General features: G+C 36.0%; 1 protein-coding gene across 4 annotated transcripts in view; it reads right to left on the bottom strand.

Annotated features, from left to right (window-relative positions):
* Positions 1-22765, bottom strand: part of triob (trio Rho guanine nucleotide exchange factor b) — a 317404-nt gene that overhangs the window by 53061 nt on the left and 241578 nt on the right. For all 4 annotated transcript variants that reach the window (XM_028817964.2, XM_028817963.2, XM_028817965.2 and 1 more), the window contains 2 exons: positions 9911-10203; positions 6692-6862 (listed from right to left, as the gene is read on the bottom strand). In XM_028817964.2, the coding sequence (XP_028673797.1) occupies positions 6692-6862; positions 9911-10203 (464 nt within the window). The remainder of the gene's footprint in view (positions 1-6691; positions 6863-9910; positions 10204-22765) is intronic.

The raw sequence follows: 22765 nt of genomic DNA on the forward strand, positions 1-22765 counted from the left end.
TTGCTGTGAATTCCAGTTTCCCAAATTAGAAGAGCAGACTAAAGATGGCCTCTGCACTCTTCAGCTAGCTGATGCAAATTTAACACTAAGGTTGTGAACAATGGCAGTAAACATTTAGGGATTTTGGGTGGGTAGAAGGGAGTATCAAGCTATTCTCAACAGCTGGTAGGTACAAGGGCAAATTTAATGTATTGCATTGACCAATACAAATTTAGAAACTTCACTCAGTAATGGAGTTTCAGGCAATGCTTGTTTTAGTAAGTCTAAAAGGAAGCTTAATGTGGATGTACAATCTCATACCAGAAAAAGTATATATACAGTATATTTTATATATACATACATATATACATTATGTATCTAAATGTAATGTAGTAAGATAACTACAAATACATCAAGTAGAGATGTGGCACCTCTTGGCTAACTGTTCAGACAAATCTTTAAAACTGAAATGAACAGAATCAAGTCTTTAAGAAAGTGGTCACTCAACCATGCAATGAGAGGCAATGAATGACAAACAAAAATGTTTGGTGTAGAGTGTGCATTTCTTTGCTCAAACATTGCTTGTTGAAACTAAGAGGGTCAATGAAGGAAAAAAAATGATTTAAATGGAAAGATATGGAAACTGAGATAAAACAGAGACAGAACATAAATCAACATAATGCTATGGTAAATAGTATGATTATAATAAAAACAAAAGAGAAAACAATACCATTAGTTTCTGAAACAAAAAAAAACTTTATTTCCAAAGAATGATCACTGCTGGTTATAAAATAAAATTGCTGGCTGCTGAATATTAATTTGACAAACTGAAAGAAAAAAAAAATTGGGTTAAAAATATGTAACCATACAAATGGAAAAAGAAGTCTATCCCAGACTGGATGAACACTATTCAGTTACACTTTAGTCAGCAAATATTTTCATATGAACCAGTCATCTCTGCAAATGGCTCTTAAAAATCCTTCAATGATAGCATTCTCAATTTTACACTGTTGTCACTATTATTTTTTAAATATTAAACATCTAAGAATACCTGGGGAATATGCCTTTATGTGTGTTGTCATATTGATATATATTTTCCATCTAATAATGAACTCCAAATGAGTGTTCTGAATGGATCTAGAGTAATGGTGAAACACCAGCAGGGAAGTGAGCAGAACACAAAAGAAATGTTTTTATACAAGATGTTTCTGTTCAAGACTTGTGTATCTTATGTTTCTTTTGGTTTCTCTTATAAGTTCTCTATATAACACGCAATCATATGTTTGGATGTCAAACATGCAGACATGAAACGAACTGTCAGAAAACTGAATGCCATCGTTACCTCATTGAAAACAAGGCATATATAACTAATAATTATGCTCCTATTGTAGTAAAGACTGGCTAAAATTCTACTACTGGAGTTCAGAAAAGCTGGGCAATAAGGAACTTCCCCCTCAAGACAGTATTTGGGGTTACACAGAATTGTTTGTTATCTACTTAGCTATGACAAATTAAGCAGACACTTAAGTGCATTTTAACATTAAACATTCTAGGACTGGCTCTTACAAAGTAAACATTCAGCAGTCTTAGTTATCCACACACCATGCAAAAGGCTTAGGCCACAAAGTGACATTATTTTTGAAGCTAGGTAAATGGACATTAAGTGTTTAACTGCCTGTAAAGAGGCTGTATAACACCAGAACTGAAAAAAATAAACATTGACACAATAAAAAGCAGTAAGAATATTTTGCAGTTAAAAAAAAAACACAGCATTTTGTGTGTCCTCCACTAGAATGCACACCCAAAGCAGATTTGGTACACTGCTATACCAAGTGCTCAAGCAGTCCAGTAGTAAATTCTTACAAGCTTCTTGCCGAATTTGCCATTAACTTTTCTTTTGTCTATGGCTGCTCTTTTTCTTTCCCCAGTCATAAGCATCTTAAATTACACTGAGGTCAAGGTCCCAAGGAGGCTAATCTAACACTGACAGCAATCCACTTTAAATAGATCTGTGTTTGCAGTGTGTTTGTGGTTACTGTCATGCTGAACGATGGAGCTTTTCCAAAAGAACCATTTTCCCAAAGCTGCAGCAAGATGAACTTAAAACTGTTCAAACTTTTCAGTAGTCAATTCCATCAGATTTGACTAGATCCCAGGCACTGTAGCTGCAATGATCCGTAACACATTGACAGAGCTGCTACTGTGCTTCACAAAAAGCTAAGAAATCCAACCATGCAGTTCTCGCTAAGGCTTTTTTCAAATTGACTTTTTTTTTAATAAAAAAGTTCAAATTTAGATTCAGACTTTCTGTCTTGGATTTTCACTTCATGCTTTTTTACTATGTTCATGTTCTATTAGACAGACAGAAACTACAAAATTCTCAGTTACAAATTTCACATGAATGGCCTTCAAGGACAGAGCTCAGAGTCAGAAATTTTTGTGGATAAAATGTATGTGAGTGATGCAATGCACTTTAATTGTGCATATTTAGGTCATTATATGCATGTACAAATTAAGCATACCTTTAAAGGCATTTTGTGCAGACCAAGTATCAAATCAGCAGTAACCTCACATTTCTTCTAAACATTTGATTAAAAAGAAGCAGGCAGGTGAGATGTCACAAATGGAAGCTCCGCAAAGTACCACACCATGTGAATGCAGAACTTACGGTCTTTTGCATACAGCACTTCTAAGCAAAAATTATCTTCATTCAGAGTAGCATTTTCACATTTTTTACAAAAGCATCTTTGAGCACATTAAAACAAATGAAAACACATATGACATAGCCATTCGCCTACAATGGGCATGCACGCGTGAGCAGAAAAATCACTGAAGGGATGGTTACTCTGCTGGCCTCAGGATTTGGTGCAAAACTGTAGAGTGAAAAATTATTTGCTTTTTCTTCATGTATGCAGCATTCAAACTGTACAAAACGTAATTTAGATGCAGCACCATTCTGTGTTCTCTATGTTGAAATAGCTTTTTTATTTCATAAAAGGTGATCAGTCAAGGAATGAGACATAATGAGCAGAAACCAATTAGGAAGGGCCAAGTAATTAGCACTAACCAATCAGGGCATGATTAGAGTCTGCATTTACAAAACTGTATTTTCATCCAACCACACTGCAACACTAAACTGGCATTTCCAAAAGTCTGTTTTTTGGGCGAAAAATGCCAGTAGAGTGTAAATAAAAGGCGAAAAATGGAAACTACTATCTATTCTTTAAAACTATTAAAACTATAAAAACTATTTAAAACTATTTAAAACTATTCTTTAAAAACACAGTAATGCGGATATAAATGTAACCTGTTCAGCTTGCTGCTTTTCCACAAGAATAATATATTAGATGCACCCTGTCTGCCCCAAAAGACCATTTATTTCAGGACTTCTTTGCATGGTCACGACAAGCACGTTCACATTAGTTGACTCTGTGCATGCACTTCACCAACTTCCAGTATTATTCTTTATTCTTTAAATACTGATAGCATTTTGGGTCTTCCCATGTCTTCAACCTGCCAATTTTTTTTTCAAATTTATTAATGAAAGGTTGAACAAGACATTATGTAAATCCAGTTGTATGTACAAGTTGCTGACTATAGCCTTACTACTAATACATAATATGTCTGTCAAGGTCTGACATCTGGGCCGTTTCCATACCTTTCCTGAAAGCACCCCATTATTTGTGGATGCCATCCAACACACATGTATTTGTAAAATCTGCAACACTAGCATTTTTGGTTTGATTGATCAGTACCTCCGATGTTTGAATCAGGTGTACTGCTGGTGGACTTTAACAAATACATGGAATGGTTTCTGGGCCGTGAAGAGAGTTTTGGGAACCATACCTGTGTTGTTTTAGACATCTCAAAAAACGTCAAAACTTTTATTTGAAACTCTGAAGTCTTTATTGTTACTTTATACTGTATCGCTGTTTATTTTTATTTAATGCTGTGTTCTCATAAGAAAGTATATACTCAGTAAGAGTTAAAATAGATTTAAAACTACTATTCCTAGGTATCCTAAGACTGCTGCACAATACTGAAAGTTTACAAAGTGTGCTTCTGGGTAGTATCACTGGGCATGTGAGATGTGAATATTCATGTTTGACCTTTAAGAGAGCTCAGCATGTTGCTTCAAGCTAACATGTATCTGTGGCACAGGCTGAAGTACAACTATTTTGTGAAAGTGCACAGCAATCAGGGGAAGGAAACTCTTTTCCTGTTTCTTGTCCTTGCACAGCGTACATTAGATATCAAAAAAATGAAGCATCAAGCTAACATTAAATGTGTTAATGCATTTATATTAATGAATCAGCCGGAGTGGTGCCCACATTTTTTCACAAGCCACATTTTCTGCTTTTTCTTAACCTTCCCTGAACAGTAACTATGCATCAAAATGTAACTTTTTTCCACGTAGACATTCAGCTTCCAGAAGGTCACTCAAAAACAGAGAGACAAGACCCGTCAGGTTACCTGTAAGTTATGGGCTCAACAACGGTGACCAATCCATTTACATACAGCTGTTATTCTGCCCGTGTTTATAAATAAGGTTGACGGGGCAACTGGAAAACTCTTTTCTCCTAATTCATGTATCCTCTTTGTCAGTTGTAAAGACCCTCATTTCATACATGCCTAAGAAAAATGCTCTGCCTTTCTCCTGCCATTATTAAAAAAGACCACACACACTGAGATAGGAAAAGAGAAATATCAAGGAAAATATATATCCTAAGAAAGGATTTTAACCAAACAATCTGTACCAGTTACCTTACTGCAACATGCTGTATTACTCAGTTACGGCTTATATTCAACGCCTTGATACTATATATTTCTTGATAATTTAGTTGACTTTTTCCATATACACAGTATAGAACTCAAAACCAAAAGCAAATTTCCTTGTCAGTCATGCATTTGAAGTTTACATTTTATTTTATGCAATGTAATCTCACCCCTTTTTAAAATCTGTGGCTGTTATATAACAGCTTTTTCACACTACAGTAATTTAAAAAAAAGGCTAAAATTATCCATACTCAACTTCAATAATGTTCTTCGGCAAAATTAACTCCTACTTATTTCTAATTTCCTCACATCTCTTACTTATACTAGTAAGTTAATAAATCTGATACCGTACTGAAATCTTTTATTATCTGTGAAGCACTGTTTGACTATGCATGTACTTAATGTGCTATTTAAAATAAATCTGCTCAATAATCTGTGAATCCTCTTGCAAAAAACATTCACAGTAAATATGTTAGCTGAATGAGGACTGCTTAATTGTATATACTTTAAAAATGTTACTTTAGAATTGAAAAATACCAATAAAATCAGATGCTTAAACTTAATTTACCATACAGTTAAATTATTAACCCATTAAATAGGATTATTTTTAAGTTTACACATTTTGGAGTCTATTGATGACAGTACTTTTTTCTAATAGACACGTCAGGCTACTAATGTGAAATACTGAATAATAATAAAACAACTCTTTTTTAATTTGGATTTTTCATGGTTGCATTTTAGTTCCACTTCTAACAGAATATGTATGTATGGAAAACATATCTTCATGGATTTGCAATGATTAATAATCTTTACTCTTCCTTCTTTTCTGTGGTGGTGTTCTGCGCCACAATCACCTGATCAAAGTACCGGGCAGCCACCTGTGACGTTGGAATAAATGTGGACACACCAACTGTCGACAGGACACGCCATATCGAATCTTTTGGACAAGAAATAAGGAATTACACAAGCATATTTACTTTAGGTAGAAAACCCAGTTTTGGACTTGAAACCCCTGACGATTTTTGTTTTTTCCTCCAGCTTGTTTTTTTTGGCTTCTTTTTCATTTTATTCAGTCTTCTCTGGCCATCTGACCATTGCAGCTTACAAGACTCGAAAATGAATCCAAATGTAAAGACTACTTTATCTATTACTTGTATATCTGTATTATTTAAGTATGTATTGATTTATTATTTCTATTCTTAGTATTTCAATTATTCATTCATCTGCTTATTTCTAATTCACTGTTTTTCCTTGTAATTTTTTTTTCTTTTAACTTCTTGCAAAGCACTTTGAAGTACATGGCTTGTATGAAAATGTACTAACAGGTGTCTGCCATATTCAAATTACCTAATTGTATTAATCGTCCTTTTACATGGATGTCTTGTCTTTGCAGATTTTACAGTGTGGCTTCTGTAGATATTTGTAATATTCTTCCTTTATGGTAATTCATGGTTTTGATTTTTCTTCTTTACTTTGGTATTAAAGAAGCGATAGCAGTGTTTTATTATTTACTGTTGTGAGGAAAATATTCTAAGAATAACTTTGTAAGCTTTTATTTGTTTCAATAATTTAATGATATGATTCACTGCTAAAAACAATTCATATATGTAATATTTAATGTAGATCTACAGATGTCTCCGGAAAATGTCAAGGCGGACAGACAATATTTAGCATCAATAAAAAAAAATCAGCAGTAGCTTTGGCAAAAAAAGACATACAAGCTCTACATAATTTGAATCACCCCTGTTATTCAGTGCACACAACACAGAGTACCAAAAGTTATGTGTGGTCATACACAAACACATCTTCTTATATTATACATATTGCAGTGATTTAAGTCTATTAAAAGTAACCACAACCTTACGCAAAATAGCAAGAAAATGTGCCAGTTCTTTCTGAAAAAGGTATGAACTGCTAAAAGTAACATAAGCCTTACTTTGTCATCCTGGGAGTCTGGCTGTAGAAGACTGTGTTGCTGGATTGCCATAGGAGGTGGCAGTGGAACTGAGTCGGCCCCTTCCTCACCTTCCTCCTCTCCACAACTCTGCATTCCAGAGGATGATGACTTGGAAAGCGTACCACTGCTAAGGCCTTCATTTCTCACTCTCTGTAAGATAAAATAATTAGAGTTAGAGGCCAGTTTACTGCACTCTTAAACTATGCTACATATGTCACTTCAAGAGATACACAAAATGAAGATGAAATTAAGTAGCAGTTAGGAGTTGTATTGAAATTTGTTAATATTAATGATTATCTGATTTAATGTGAATAAAAGAAAGGTAATAAAGCAGTAATAGCAGACAATACAGAATGCTAATGTAAAAAGACGTTCACATGGCTTGGTATTGAGGGGACTGTACCACTACTCCTGTAACCTTTCAAACATCTTTAGCAACAAGCTTTAAAACAGGGGTCTAAAAGGAGTATTCCACCCAAAAATGACATTTTCTTTACATGTTACTTATGCCTTGAACTTTGTAGAGATGCAAAGAAAAATTTTTAATCTCATGTTTTGAGCAGAACGAGAGGAAAAAAGTTTATGATATAGCAGAACCCAATGGAGACTAGAGTAGTACAACAGCAAACAATTTAAAAAAACATCCATGGAAAAAAGAAAAGACTTCTCATTACTTGTACTGCATAATCTATATGTCCGTTATCCAGTTGTATGCTCAATGTGGGCAAAAGCACAGTATTAAAGGAATGTATTCCTGTTTGCATAGTACACCAGTTTTTCTGGAAGTAACTTAATATTTTAGAAAATTATGCATGTATTTTTCTTGTTTTGAGCACAACTTCTCCAAGGATACGCGATTAAATATTTTTCTCAGCAATCACTACAAACTACATGGGGTAAGTAATATATAAAAAAAATAATTTTGGTGGAGTATGCCTTTACACACTGCTGTGAGTGCCATAGAAGCTGCAGGTTTTCACTCTAATCTCTCATTTACTACTAAGCCAACTATGCCAGCTAATAAAACATTACCTGTCCACATTTAAACTAATGTGCTTCTAAGAATAAGTCTTAATAGTTTATTTCCTTAACCAGCAGCCATTTAACAAAAAAATGTAAATTGAGTTAATACTAGTGAGCTATTTTAGACCCTTGTACACCTGTGCATGTTGATCAAACAAAGCAATTTTGATGTAATATTTGTAAATGATTAAGTAATAGACTGAGAAAAGCTGATTTTGTCCAGTTACAAAACATATGCATCGTGTTCTTCACCAAGAAAGAGCTGCAATAGTAAAAAATCTATCAGAATGAAGACACAGAATTAAATAATGTGCTTCACAGTAGTTAAGAGTTAGTTTCTAATTTAAAAAACTGGTCAGAGATAACACCAGCAAATATTGTGTCACTCTTGGAACTGAATTTGAGACCACTGACTTGTAACATGACTAAACTTACTTGTCATTGATTGCGGACTTGCCTTACTTGACAATTTTTTATTTTTGAAAAAACAATGTTGACTGACAAGATTGTTGGGAGTATTTAGGTTCAGATGCAAGTATACAATAGCGCATTGCATTGCATTTCCCTATGTACAAAATTACCGTAAAAGCATATCCTATATACTTCATATAAAATTACTTGCTTTCGTACCATCAGATAACAGAAAAACGGCACTGCAACATCAAAAGAATCAATAGCTACTGTATTCAATGTCTGCATATGTCATCTACCATATAATAAAACACTAACGTCTGCATGTCCAGTCCCTCACAGCAATGCAATCAATCAATTTAGCTTTGGTGTGATTGGTCAGTTTTGCTTTTTGTAATGATCCAACAAAACAGGAAGTGACAGCGTGAGACACACGAGGAGGAGTAAAGACGTAGGAGGCATATTGATAGTAATTTTCAAAAACAAAAAATATGAAACGAACAAGAGGTGAGAAAGGCTCCTCGAAAATAATGACCAAGTCTGAGAGGCAGGCTGTACAGGAATTTTTAATTATTCTATTACCTGTCCTGGACAGGTACCTGGGCTAGTATAACACAAAAAATACTTCCACTAATATCTTGGAAAATACTAACAAGAAATGACTAGGCAAATTGTAAACATTTTTCAGAAAAGGGTAAGAAAAGAAAGACCATATGCCACAAATAACCACAACCTTCTCAGAAGGGTAAAAAATGAATACAATTTTTATATTATATATTATATGTAGGAACTATTATATGATTAAGTAACAGAAAATCAGACTTAAAAAAGGCAATAGAGAAAAGCGATGAAACCAAAAATTATTTTAGTAACTAAAAGCTCAGCTCCTGAAATGTGGTTTTGCTATTTGGTTCTTATATGTACAAGTTGACAAGAAAAAAATTACAATAATAAACTTAGTCCATATATTACAAAGAATTAATTTCATCAGGTATATTATTTAAGCCTTAAACAAATACTCCAACCACAGTATATCTCACGTGGTTTTTGGTGAGGAGATTAAAAATCTTTCTCGACCATGATTTCATGATGAAAGAACATACATTTTCTGACAAAACCGGACCCAATGGTGACCAACGCTGGACAACAATAAAATATCAGCAATAGTAGATCAGTTTAAACGGAGCAGGTTTTTGAACTAAAGACAGGACTCTAGCCAGTGAATGAGGGGAAGAGATGGATCTTCAATTTAAAAGCATTATCCTGTGTGAACAGGCTTCCTGTTTGAGGAATAAAGTCATTTTCTGGAGGTATTTATTTTAACAACATTTTAGCGTAAAATGAAGGCATTTTGCATGTTGTTAGCAGATGAATGAATGACTTCACAAATGGATTGTGCAACATGAGTAACGTGAGATTTGCTCTTGAATCTCTTTTGATATTATTTGTTGGTGTCCAGTATTGGTCTTCATAGGCTCCAATTCATTTGGAAATGCTCTCTCTATTCTGCATAAAAACATAATACTATTTTTTTCTTAACTATCACTACAAACCACATGAGGTAAGTAACATTTTTGAGTCGCTGTCTTGACAGGTTTCAGCACAATGCAACTCCATATTGGTACACGGAGGAATAAAAACTGAAATGTGCTACGAACATAGAAAAACAGTAGAATAATACTGTATATATACACACACACATATAATAAAGACTACATGCAAAGTTGAAGATAAGCTCCTTATATGAAAGAAATAAATGCAGACCTCTTCAATTGTTTCATCTTGTGGAGTTGCTGCGCTATCATCAGAATCCTTCTGAGATCCCGCATCTGCACTCTTTCGTACATCTCTGCTCTTTTTGTGTTTTGGTGCCAACTTCTTGACATGGCCATCTGCCTTGCCGCTACTTAGTCGCCGTACAGGACTTGTAAGCCATTTGCGAAGAGTGTTTCCTGGACGTTTAGGCCCCGGAGAGCTCTGGGAGCCAATGCCATGAGGTTGTAGGGAAGTGACTGATGCTGGGGGGCTGGCATCATTGCTGGAAACTGACAAAGAATCTGTAAAAACAAGGGAACAAGCATTCAGAAAAAAGGTGACAGAAGAATGGAGTTGAAAATATTTTTCTTAATACAAACATTTCTATATAACAGTCAAAGAGTCCATTAAAAAAAATGTGAAGATCAAAAATAAATACCTAATACTTAAATGACTAAGCAACCATATAAATGTTTGTAATTGTTCATACAACAAAATATTGGTTATAAAAGTACCTTCAGATATAATGTAAAAATATAGGTAAAAATACTGAGTAAATTTATGGGAGAGAGCTGAAAGAGTTTGGGTACCCCAGATTCCAAATGATCAGAATCAACCATACCTACTTTACCTTAAACAACAAAAAGACGGTGAGCTCAAGGTTTTATCAAGAGTGGTTTTTTTTTTTATTTTCAAAATTAAGGTACTAAAAATTATTGTTTCCAATACTGTTGTATGAACTTTGAATGAATTGTTATTTAGAAATTGATACATGTAACTGAAGTGACATGATTTGTGAAAAAGTTTTTTAATAATTAGTAGGTTTAAATGTTCAAAGACATGCTGAATGTATGACAATTTAATTATTAAGCTCTTCTCAATAATGTAAAGTTTTATTCTGAAAGTTTCATTTAATTTTGAAACAGCAAAACACACATTGATTATGTCTGTATATAGAAAAAGCAGACTATTGCTAAAACAAGTAAAAAGCCCTTGCTCAACAATTGTGCTAGACTTCAAACAGTAGTCAAAAGGAAACGTCTATTTAAAAAAAAAAAAAAAAAAAAATTGCAACAGAGTAACATCACACCTGAGTCTCACACAATACATCTCAATGTAATTTCAGGCACTTGTCTTTGTTCCCATTGTGGCTCCTTATGGTCATGTCACATTACACTAATTTTCCAATAATTTTCAGTTGTAGACTCATTTTATATATTCTTAGTGAGTCTGACATGCCTGGCAGGGTTGATTTTGTTTCGAATCACAGGGGCATGCTATGTGTGTATGTGTGAGCTGAAAATCAATGAGTGCTCAGTTACAAATAAAATTCAAATAATGCAGTTATGTGCAATAAGGAATGTAGGAGTTCTGGACTTTGCAGAAATAAAAGAGATTTGCCAATCTGATGTTTCGTGTTTTATGTGCCATGACGGAATGTGAGAGAAGGGCAGAGACTGTGGCTGAACTCACCATACATGTAAACCCTTCACACTTTCACCAACTCCATCAGGCAGCATGTTATTGGCTGTAAGAAAAAGGGGCGATCTCACAAAATGTGAAAATATGCTGGAACACACGGTCATATAATCTGATATGCCTTGCAATTTCAACTTGTGTAAATTGAAATACACAAGTGACGAGACTGGCAAAAGCAATTGCCACGTCTGACATTCCCACCGACTAGAAATCATGCAATGTGATATTATTGGCTTTAAATGGTGTAACGGTGCTTTGAGTAATTACAGTCCAAACGCAGATTGTGTAATGAAATTTGACCCATTCTTAAAAACATTTTCTAAAGAGTTACTGGTTGATAGCTAGTGACCAGTAGCGAAGGAACTGGATCTTGGGTAAAGATCCACAAGGGATTGGTTTCATCTGAGTTTTGTTACTTTTTGCCACCAGTAGCAGCATGGCACTTCTGGCATGTAGCCTCACAAGCAGAAGCCTTCTTTTCCACTTGTTTTATTTTCCTAAATGTGCATGCAAAGTAATGGAAGACTCTTAAATAAATAATATTTCCTTAAATATCAACTCTGCATCATTTAAGAAGCTTAGTTTATTGAATCACAGATTTCTTCTCAATCTGTCTGCAGTCCTCAGACTAGGTACCCGAGAGTCAGCTACCAACTATGAATTCTATGCTGGCCGTAATATATAGGAGATTTATAAATGGAGAAGGAAAGGAAGAGAAAGGAGGGTGTTTTTTAATGGAAAATTCCACAATACAGCTGCCACCCTTCCAAATGATAAAGCAGGCCACACTTTTTTCGAATTCAAAATGTCTCATTGGTTCAGCATCCTGCTCCGCATTTCAATAAGTTTCAAATGCTGATTTTCATGCTACCCAGGGTTTAAGAACATTGAACCTATTTTCATTAGCCATCAATGAATCATTACTTTAAAAAACAAGTTTCACAAAACAAACCTTCACAGCATTCTTTCTTCTACGGCAATTACAGTTTTACAGTTGTGCTTGAAAGTCTGTGACTCCTTTAGAATCTATATATATAATTCACTAAGGCAAGACAACCATGGAAAGCGGCGTGGATTCACTAAGCCGCCGACAAGTAAGACACCCATGGCGCACGCAGGAAGGAGCCACGCCCACCAACTCTAAGACCATTGGATACGACGACAACTCGCAGAGCCACGCCCACCAACTTGGACGTGACGGCACAGAAAAAGCGGCGTCATTTATATTCGTCTGTCGTAGAGGCCACATGCACCTCCGAGCCACGTTGACTGTTCATACAGGCATGTTTCTCGTGGAGGTGAATCGCCTTATGCAGCGTGTAAAGCGGTTTGCGAGGGGTATCCCATGGGATCCTTAAAACAATCCTTTACAACTGAGGTTAAAACAAAATGAAGTAAGCAGTCTTTAAAAACCAATACGCCCTGTGCCTCTGTTTCATTAGCATCGGCGGTCCTCCAATTGTAAGTCACTGACAATTGTATGTTTCCCTCTCAAAACACAATGAAGGAAGCAGTCTTTAAAAATCAATAAGCCCTGTGCCTCTGTTTCATTAGCGTCTCACCTGCTTCATCCAATGCAGGCCCTGCAACAGTTGAGACGCTCTCTCAGCAGATGACCTTCTACACAAGCCGTGTCTGTGTGTGTGGGTGGGTGTTAGTTAATTAGTTACTCGAAGGATTTCAAGATTTAATTTGCACAAGCGGTAACACTGTACTTACTGAAAGCAGCGTTACGGATTTTGCAAATGTTCATTTTTTTCCCTCCTTTTAGACAACTGTGTCTTTCCGGAAGTGTTCAGCCATCAATATATTATTTTTGCGGTGTTTGCCTGCAGGACCATGTGCAGCGAGCGAGCAAGAGAGAGAGCGAGAGCGTGAGATACACACACACACACATACACACATACAGGCGTGCGAGCGAGAGAGAGCATGCTGGACACATAGGAATATTAATACTTCGTTACATTGATATAGCGGTGTTCTCAGTATTCAAAGCGCTATCCACACAGGAAGGAACCGGGAAGCGAACACACAATCTTCCAGAGTCTCCTTACCACAAAGCAGCAACACTACTACAGCGCCACAAGGCAGTTAAAAAATACACCGCGCTCAAATTTATTTTCACTTCTGTAGATAGCATTGTTGCAATTTTACTTTTCTTGGTGGCTTATTACATTACGGATGTTTCACATGTTCATTGTTTCCCCTGTGCTTAAAAGACATTAAAAAAGTGTTTCTCAACTGTGACTACAAGTACTGACAACTGTGTCGTTCAGGAAGTGGTCACCCATCAATACATAATTATGCGGCACGGGTTGGATAGTTTTCTATATTTCTGCATAAATATGACCTAAAACATCACCAGATTTTCACTCAAGTCCTAAAAGTAGATAAAGAGAAACCAGTTAAACAAATGAGACAAAAATATTATACTTGGTCATTTATTTATTGAGGAAAATGATCCTCTAGGATTAGCAGTTAGTTTGAAGGTGAAATTCGAGTGCGGTGTTTTCAATCAATGGGATGACAATCAGGTGTGAGTGGGCACCCTGTGTTATTTAAAGAACAGGATCTATCAAAGTCTGCTCTTCGCAACACATGTTTGTGGAAGTGTATCATGGCACGAACAAAGGAGATTTCTGAGGACCTCAGAAAAAGAGTTGTTGATACTCATGAGGCTGGAAAAGGTTACAAAACCATCTCTAAAGAGTTTGGACTCCACCAATCCACAGTCAGATTGTGTACAAATGGAGGAAATTCAAGACCATTGTTACCCTCCCCAGGAGTGGTTGACCAACAAAGATCACTCCAAGAGCAAGGCGTGTAATAGTCGGTGAGGTCACAAAGGACCCCAGGGTAACTTCTAAGCAACTGAAGGCCTCTCTCATATTGGCTAATGTTCATGTTCATGAGTCCACCATCAGGAGAACACTGAACAACAATGGTGTGCATGGCAGGGTTGCAAGGAGAAAGCCACTGCTCTCCAAAAAAAACATTGCTGCTTGTCTGCAGTTTGCCAAAGATCACGTGGACAAACAAGAAGGCTATTGGAAGAATGTTTTGTGGACGGATGAGACCAAAATAGAACTTTTTGGTTTAAATGAAAGTGTTATGTTTGGAGAAAGGAAAGCACTGCATTCCAGCATAAGAACCTTGTCCCATTGGTGAAACATGGTGGTGGTAGTATCATGGTTTGAGCCTGTTTTGCTGCATCTGGTCCAGGACGGCTTGCCTTCATTGATATAACAATGAATTCTGAATTATATCAGAGAATTCTAAAGGAAAACTAGGGGGCTCCGCCCCCTGCTCGCTTCGCTCGCCAACCCCTGGCGTTGGGGCATGACAAAGAGTGAGATGTATGAATTAGAAATAGAATAGTGTGCAGGTTTGGATGATGCCTATATAAATAAAAAAAATAGAGTGTTTGGCACAGAGTAATGTTTTATTGGAATATTTCTTTGTATACAACATTAGTAGTAAAGATGGTGTCTTGTCTTTGAATGAGTCTTCCTTGGCATGGATCATTTATAAGTTTAACTGTAACGTCAGATGAACGTCGAACACGTGAGAAGGCAACATAAAGTTGTCCATGTCCAAAAACGGGTTCAGAGAGGTAGATGCCAACCTTGTCCATGGTTTGTCCTTGTGATTTGTTGATGGTCATGGCAAATGCAGGGTTAATGGGGAACTGTCGGCGTTTCAATGTAAAAGGTAATTCTAGGTCCGAACTCGTAAGGTCAATTCTAGGAATGAGAACAGTATTGTTAGCATGTGATTCTGTAAGAACTGTTGCTTGAATAACATTGTGTGTCATGGTGTTGACGACTAACCGTGTGCCATTGCATAAACCCTGTTTAGTGTTAAGGTTTCTTAATAGCATGATTATTGTTCCGTTTTTAAGGGTAAGGTTGTGTTGTGGTCATCCGTCCGGGTTAATAGTGTTCAAATATTCTAAGGGGAAATTCAGATGTTCATTGTCGTCATAAGAGTCAACTTTGTCAGAGCTTAGAAAGAGCTGTCTCTCTCCAGGAAGTAATGAAATGACCTGGTTATCAATGTGATTAACATTAATATTTTTTGGACATAATATAGTGCGTTGTGTTAACCACATATGTGAAAGCAGTATGGGCCATTGCCTTTTGGTGGCCTGATATGTACTCCGGTAGATGCAAAAGCAAATGAACTATTGTAGGATCTAATGCAGTTCATAAAGTTTTTACTTTCAGGCACATCGTTAGTTAGAAGCTTCTGTAGATATTCAGGATATGAATGTAAAGGAGGCAGTATAATCTGCCCCTTTTGACAACAACGTGTAAATTCATTATTTGTATTGCCAATTGTTTCTTCTGGGAAGTTAAGTGAATGACAATGATTGCAAATGACATTCATTAATCCCAATGAATTTTCCATAGCTCAAGTAACGGGGTTACTTGAGCTTTGCGTTTTTTGATCCGAGACATTTCTTCTCCCGGAGTTTCCGAAGCGCGTTGTATGCGCCGCCGTGTTTTTTCTTGTTTCATTCGTGTTCGTGTGTTTGGTCCCGTTATCCGATCCGAATCGTTTTGTACCCGTGACCGTGTATTCATGTCTTGTTTGTTCCTCAGCGTGCGAAATATGGAGGATCGCACTCACTGTTAATATGGAGCCTTTTCTGCAGTTGAACGGTTAATAGTGCTTTATTGTAAGGAGATCCACCTATGCTGCCTAGTGTGAAGGTGTTGAGATGACGTATGTTTAATATGGACGTTTCCTTTAGATATGTGGCTTTGGGTGTCACTTCTTATTGATGTGGAGGTGAGGATTTTTGTTGCGCGAGCATCTTCTTTCTTTTTGTGTTCCAGGGGCTTGTTGAATCCCCCTCTTTGTGTGTGTCCCGTCCGTTGCTTGTAGGGTGTGTGGGGTGGTTTTGTGTTCTTTTTTTTTGTGTTCCAGGGGCTTGTTAAATCCCCCTCTTGGTGTGTGTCCCGTCCGGTGCCTGTAGGGGGGGGGGGGTGCCTTGCTGTTGTGCGCGAGCGTCTTCTTTTTTTTGTGTGCTAGTTTCGTGTGGCGCCTGCATTTGACTACTTTTTTCTGTGCCTTTTCCTTCCTTTTTTCTGTGCTCACTCCTTTTTTCTGTGGTCTTGTCCGCCTCTCGCGGCCCCTCATCCGCCTCTCGCGGCCCCTCATTTCTTGGGGCGCCTGCGCAGTACGTCTTTTTGCGGCTACGGCCCATGGCCGGATGTCCCTGCGTCCATCCGGTTTAGCATTCTCGGTTAGTAATATGGATGTCAGGACATCTGTCCATGAACTGAATCTCAAGAGAAGGTGGATCATGCAGCAAGACAATGACCCTAAGCACACAAGTCGTTCTACCAAAGAATGGTTAAAGAAGAACTAAGTTAATGTTTTGGAATGGCCAAGTCAAAGTCCTGACCTTAATCCAATCGAAAGGTTGTGGAAGGACCTGAAGCGAGCAGTTAATGTGAGGAAACCCACCAACATCCCAGCGTTGAAGCTATTCTGTACAGTGGAATGGGCTGAAATTCCTCCAAGCCAGTGTGCAGGACTAATCAACAGTTATCGGAAACGTTTAGTTGCAGTTGTTGCTGCAAAGGGGGGTCACACCAGATACTGAACGCAAAGGTTCACATACTTATGCCACTCACAAATATGTAATATTCAATCATTTTCCTTAATAAATAAATGACCAAGTGTAATATTTTTGTCTCATTTATTTAACTGGTTTCTCTTTATCTACTTTTAGGACTTGAGTGAAAATCTGATGATGTTTTAGGTCATATTTATGCAGAAATATAGAAAATTCTAAAGGTTTCACAAACTTTCAAACACAACTGTAAGTCATTACATACAGAAAGTGAACTGAATGGGTCTGAATACTTTCTGAATCCACTACAAGTGTGTGTGCTTTTCTTTATCTTACTCTTAACATCTAAATCATATAAAATTTAACCATAGACACTCTAGAGGATGTTGTGGAAAAGAGGATGGCGGCAAAATTTAGTGTCATAATGAACAATTCTGCTTTTCTCCTTCAGGGAGCACTTCCTATTTCGAACCTTAGTGTGTTCTTTTTAGAGAATTCGAATTTCTTCATGAACTCCGTAGAGCAAGTTAACAACTAAAACCTTCCACTTGTGTTGTTCATCCAGTCCCAACAGGATTTAATCTCTGATGTGCTTAATGATGGTGTTCTTGACATAATGAACTCATCATTACATACAGGGGTTCTCCCCAGATTGTCTAAAGCCTGAAGTAGTTAAATCCTGTCTTAAGAAAAATAACGTCCACTCCTCTGTACTCAACAGTTTGCATTATGTATTTTTTGTATACTATTTATGCATTTTTCTTACGTTATTTTAATTTGTTTCTCTTTGCATGTAACTACTTTATTGACAACTTGTCCTTTGTATGAAAATGTGCTAAAAAATAAATGCTGTTGATGCTATAGGATGTTTCATCATCCACAGTACAATAAGCACCACTACTGGGGATCTTTTCTACCTGCTTCCATTAGGCAGTTCAACACTTCCTCCCAATGTCCTGTGTCTTTCACTCTGGCCAGAAGCTATAGGCAGATATTATAGACCCATCCTACTACAGTTATTTTAGCATCATATTTATTGTATTATATGCTTTTATTTTATTATCTTATATTTTGAGCTGGCATGTCTTTGATTTATATTATACATGTAGTATGCATTTCAATTTCCCCTTGGGAATTAATAAAGTATATCAAATCTAACCTAACAGTGAAAATGCACCTTACATACTGTTCTCCAATGAAAATCATAATCAATATCTTAAACCTAAACCTAAAATTAGGAGTTAATCTACATTACTTTTAGACACTATGCTTAAATGGTAGATGGCAGAATTACTATAATTATAATAACTATACAATTTATTTATAAATTAATTTATGCTTAATTTCACCTTTTGTTGAAACAGTGAAAAATATTGTAAGATTTATAATATTCAAAAAAAAAAAAGAAAGCAGAGCACAGTAGTAGGCTCAAAATTTACTACGTTAAAATGTAATAAAGGTGGCAATAAAGCAAATTTCCTTTTTTATTTTTATGCTGTTTTGGGATATACAGCATAAGGTTTCACAACAGGCTTCCAAACCTGAGCATAGGTCACGCTCCGTTCCACTCATTCTTCCATGACTTAAACCTCTTTAAGGCAGGTGACTCAGACACAGACACCCCTGAGTTAGCCTGTTTAAATGAAGTCACAGTTCACAGAGAGTCCACAGAACAAAAACTTGATAAATCTTTCCCTTGGCAAGTTCCAATCACTGAACTCACTAGATGCTGAAATGCCTCAGTTGTCACAAATCATTAAATTGAGACATCTGTGAGTAATCATCGACAATGGCTCTGCAAAGTGTGAAGTCCCTACAGGAGAAGGGAGGGGAAGACTTCACACATTGATGTGCAGAACTATGAAAAAAATGTTTTATTTTTCTCTTTAATCAGTTACTAGTGTTTACAACCAAAAGTGAAAACGAAACAAGAGAATAAACAGAAACAAGGGAATTCAGCTTAAGGCTCAATGTTCAAAAGACTGAAGTTCTTAATTGTAGACTTCCTCAGTAAACTGCTCTGAAGAGCAACTCAGAAGTGTACTGGCAGACACAGAATGCTATGATTCACACATCTTTTGTGAAAATGCCCACCCAGTTCTGGAGAAGCAGATCTTTGTTTTTATACTCACACTGAATGACAACAGATTCACAACAATAAATGTTTATATTTCATTGCAACACAGCAGATTTACTTTGCTTGGTCTGCTTTAAAAACTGGGATACAATTTAATATAGTCATGGATAACAATAAAATGCAGTCAGAAATAAAAATAAATCATATACAGTAATTAACAAGTTAAAAGGACAATCTAAATTGTGAGAAAATTAAACATATTTGTGCATTTATTTTCAAAAATAACATTACAGAGAGTTAACATTAATATCTCTTAAAAAAACTGAAAACAGAATAACTACGGCATACATAAAATGATGCAACAAAAGTGATCCGAACTAGAAAGTGGAGCAGTATTAATCTAAAAGGTTCAAATCCTCTATATCATTACATATTAAAGGCAAAAAACGGGAGCAAACTTAAACTTACAAAATGTCTGTGTAGTTTTGTTGTACCTATAGAGACAATGCTGAACTCCACAGTAGTTGCTGTGCATTGGCAGATGATTCTATTTAACAAAGAGCATTACAGCATTATCCTCAGTAAGTAAGCGGCTTTCTTTATTCATGACATAAGGGGGATGGCCTGAATTAGCTACTTCTGCCCGACAAACGTTGTAGAGCTGTATAAAGTCACTGTAGATAACCTGCAAATAAGCTTGTTGTGACTATTCAAACATAACTGGAAAGATGCCTCTGCACTAATGGGGAAATATCTTAAAATGCAAGCACTACAACAGGAAATGTTCCTTGTTTAATCAGAGGCAGGGAACGGCCCTCTCATGACCAAGTGATTTATTGCAGAAATAAGTGACAGCAAATGCATTTGCAATATAACAGTGAATTCTGCAGAGGTGTACATTTAAGGGAAGAGTGCAGTTCCATAAAGAACAAAAAAGCAGCAGCTTTGGTGATTCAGCACCCTCAAAAACCAATCAAAACATTTTTCTTGGATGGTAATACATTTGTGTAGCAATATCAGAAGTGTGTTTGAAGGATGACAGAAACTAGGCTTAAAAATAACCTTTTTATTTCCTTGGTAAAATAAAATGTGAATGACACTACAGTACTTACATTTATCCAGGCTTTCAGTATCTTTTTTAGATTAGAAATACTCCCTTAAGCCAACGCCTGCTGAAAACAGATGTTTCAGCTGAATAGACTAAGACATACAAATTAACCAATTAATATGCATGAGTGAGGTTAACAGCAAGGATCAAATTGTTTAAACAGTCATCACTGAAGCTATTAGATGTTCACTTCATCCTTTAATGGAACACTGCAGCTTCAACAGTGGCGACTGCAAGCAAGGAAATAAAGAATGACTGCAGCCAAGCATTAGGTGAGAAATGTGCTCTTTAGACAGTTTGCTAAAATTTCTAAAATATGTGCTGTTGTATAAACCTACAATTATATTTATATAAATTATTTTTATATTTGTTTAGTTGCAAAGCCTGGGTTCTTATGCACATTTCAAGACTGATCACTGCATGTGAAATGGGACATATCCAGCAAACAAATATCCAAACAATCTATTTTCACTGCAGTATTAGAAAGCATGTCATTATATGGATGTTATTTATGATAATTCAATATAAGATACAAGACTGATTAAAGATGTTCCAGAAGAATATATTTAGAATTATTTATGCAAGAAGTCTATTTCAGCTTCTGACTTTAAAATACATGCGGGAGCACGGGCAAGTGCAGCATATCAATCACTGAGATCGCCTGTTTCTGTTGTTCTCCTGTATTATTTATTACACCAAATCAGTACCACTCAGCTGTGTGCTTCACCCAGCCCCCTAGTACAAGGAAATGTATTTAATAAATAAATAAATAAATAAATAAAACAAAGAGGTTTTTGTTTTTTTTGTTTAAACAGTGATGTTAGAAGGTAGAGTGCTAAACAAAATGCATCCATTAAGTTTGACTAAAAGGCCCAAACTAAACAGCATTCACCAAAACTTGTGCTGCTCCAGTGTCTTACTGGAAAAATCCAAACTCAGGAGCTGAACATGAAATAAAAGCTCAGCAAATATTCCTCATCTCTTAAAACCTGACAATGATTGGCCAAACAAATGTTGATCATCAAATCGCATACTAAAAGAAGAACTGGCTAATTATGTTCTCTGGCCAACCAATAACTACACCACTACTAACATATGTTGTGTGAAAGCTTCAAATGAAGAACATGCTTGTTTGTTTGACAATTTATAACTCAATTTTTTCACCTAGGCAGGGTGAATGTCATCCTAACCCCTTGCGCACCACTACTGCTATGTCAAGGTTTAATTCGACCCTGAACTGGATACGTGGGTTGGAAATCAAAGTTGCATTATTGTCATACCATCCATACACTGCACCATACTCTGGCATGAAATAACACTTCCCAGTAGAAAATTGATGGATGGATTGTTCTACCTTGTAACAGGAGGACATTCCAGTAACGTACAAATTCTCAGACCCATGTTTTAACATAAAATTGCCGAATTATACATTCAATGAGTGACAACACACTATGAACAAAAATAAAACGATTATCAACAATAGTCTATTAATGAATTTCAGCCTGTTAAATGCCTCTCTAATTTGTTCAGTCAGTAACCTAACTAGCTATTGTTGAATAATGCTACATATGTTGTCAATTAAGACAATGGTTTTATTACAAATCATTCGGAGCTTCCAATGTCAATTTTAAGTAAGTTTAAGTAAGTACAAACTAACAAAAGATTTTGGATGTCCAGAATTCTTTTTAGTCACACCAACTAACACATTTTGTAACATTCTCTTGCTATGTTAGTAATTTTATGCTAAGTGAACGAAAATTTAATCTTTAATGTTAAAACACACTTTATTAATTTCATCTTTTTATCCGCACAATGAATTTTAACATAAAGCCTCAAAATCTAAACTAAGTCTTCTTTGTTGATGGTTGAAAAACTGATGGACTCCTTAGCCACACATTTTGATGGTGCAGTGCAATAAGGGCAAATTCAAGTTAAACTTGGTAAGACTCAAGATTTAGTGTCTCCAGAGAGAAGAATTGAATGGTATGGGCCACCTGCATTAAGGCATTAAGAACCCACTATGTTGTGAAAATGATTTATTGCAACCTTTCAGCCTGAAACTATACACCTCAAAAAGAAAAAAAACAGGCAAGAATAACAATCATCACTAAGAAGATGAATCAATTTTTCAATATCAATAGCTTTTCTGTGACATGAAAGGGTGCTATCTGGGACTTGTACTTTAATTAAAGTTGCAATACTGGTTGATAAGGGCAGCAAGTCATAACATACAAACCACCAAAAATAACATTTTTAAACTGTAAAATAATGCCAAAAACTGGTAAAATACTAAATTCTATATTAGGTTTGTTACAGAAAAAGACAATTAAAAGATTAATTAAAACATGGCCTTTCAAAGAAAAAAAGTAAAAAAAAAAGATCACTAAAAAAGTGTTAAGATTATTTTTTCACATTATAATTATCCAAGTGTTAACATTAAGTAATGCAAGAGGTCACATTAGAATATTTTATTGTTTGTCTTTTCTGTAATTTTTTCTAAGTTACTTTTTAGAAAAACATTCCATTCAACACAGCTTGTCTTATCAAGCCACATACTTTTTCCTCATATGATCAAGCCCAAATATAAAAATATCCAAAGCCCTTTTACCTACCACA

This window comes from Erpetoichthys calabaricus, chromosome 13, assembly GCF_900747795.2.
Source record: "Erpetoichthys calabaricus chromosome 13, fErpCal1.3, whole genome shotgun sequence".
NCBI classification, from domain to species: domain Eukaryota; kingdom Metazoa; phylum Chordata; class Cladistia; order Polypteriformes; family Polypteridae; genus Erpetoichthys; species Erpetoichthys calabaricus.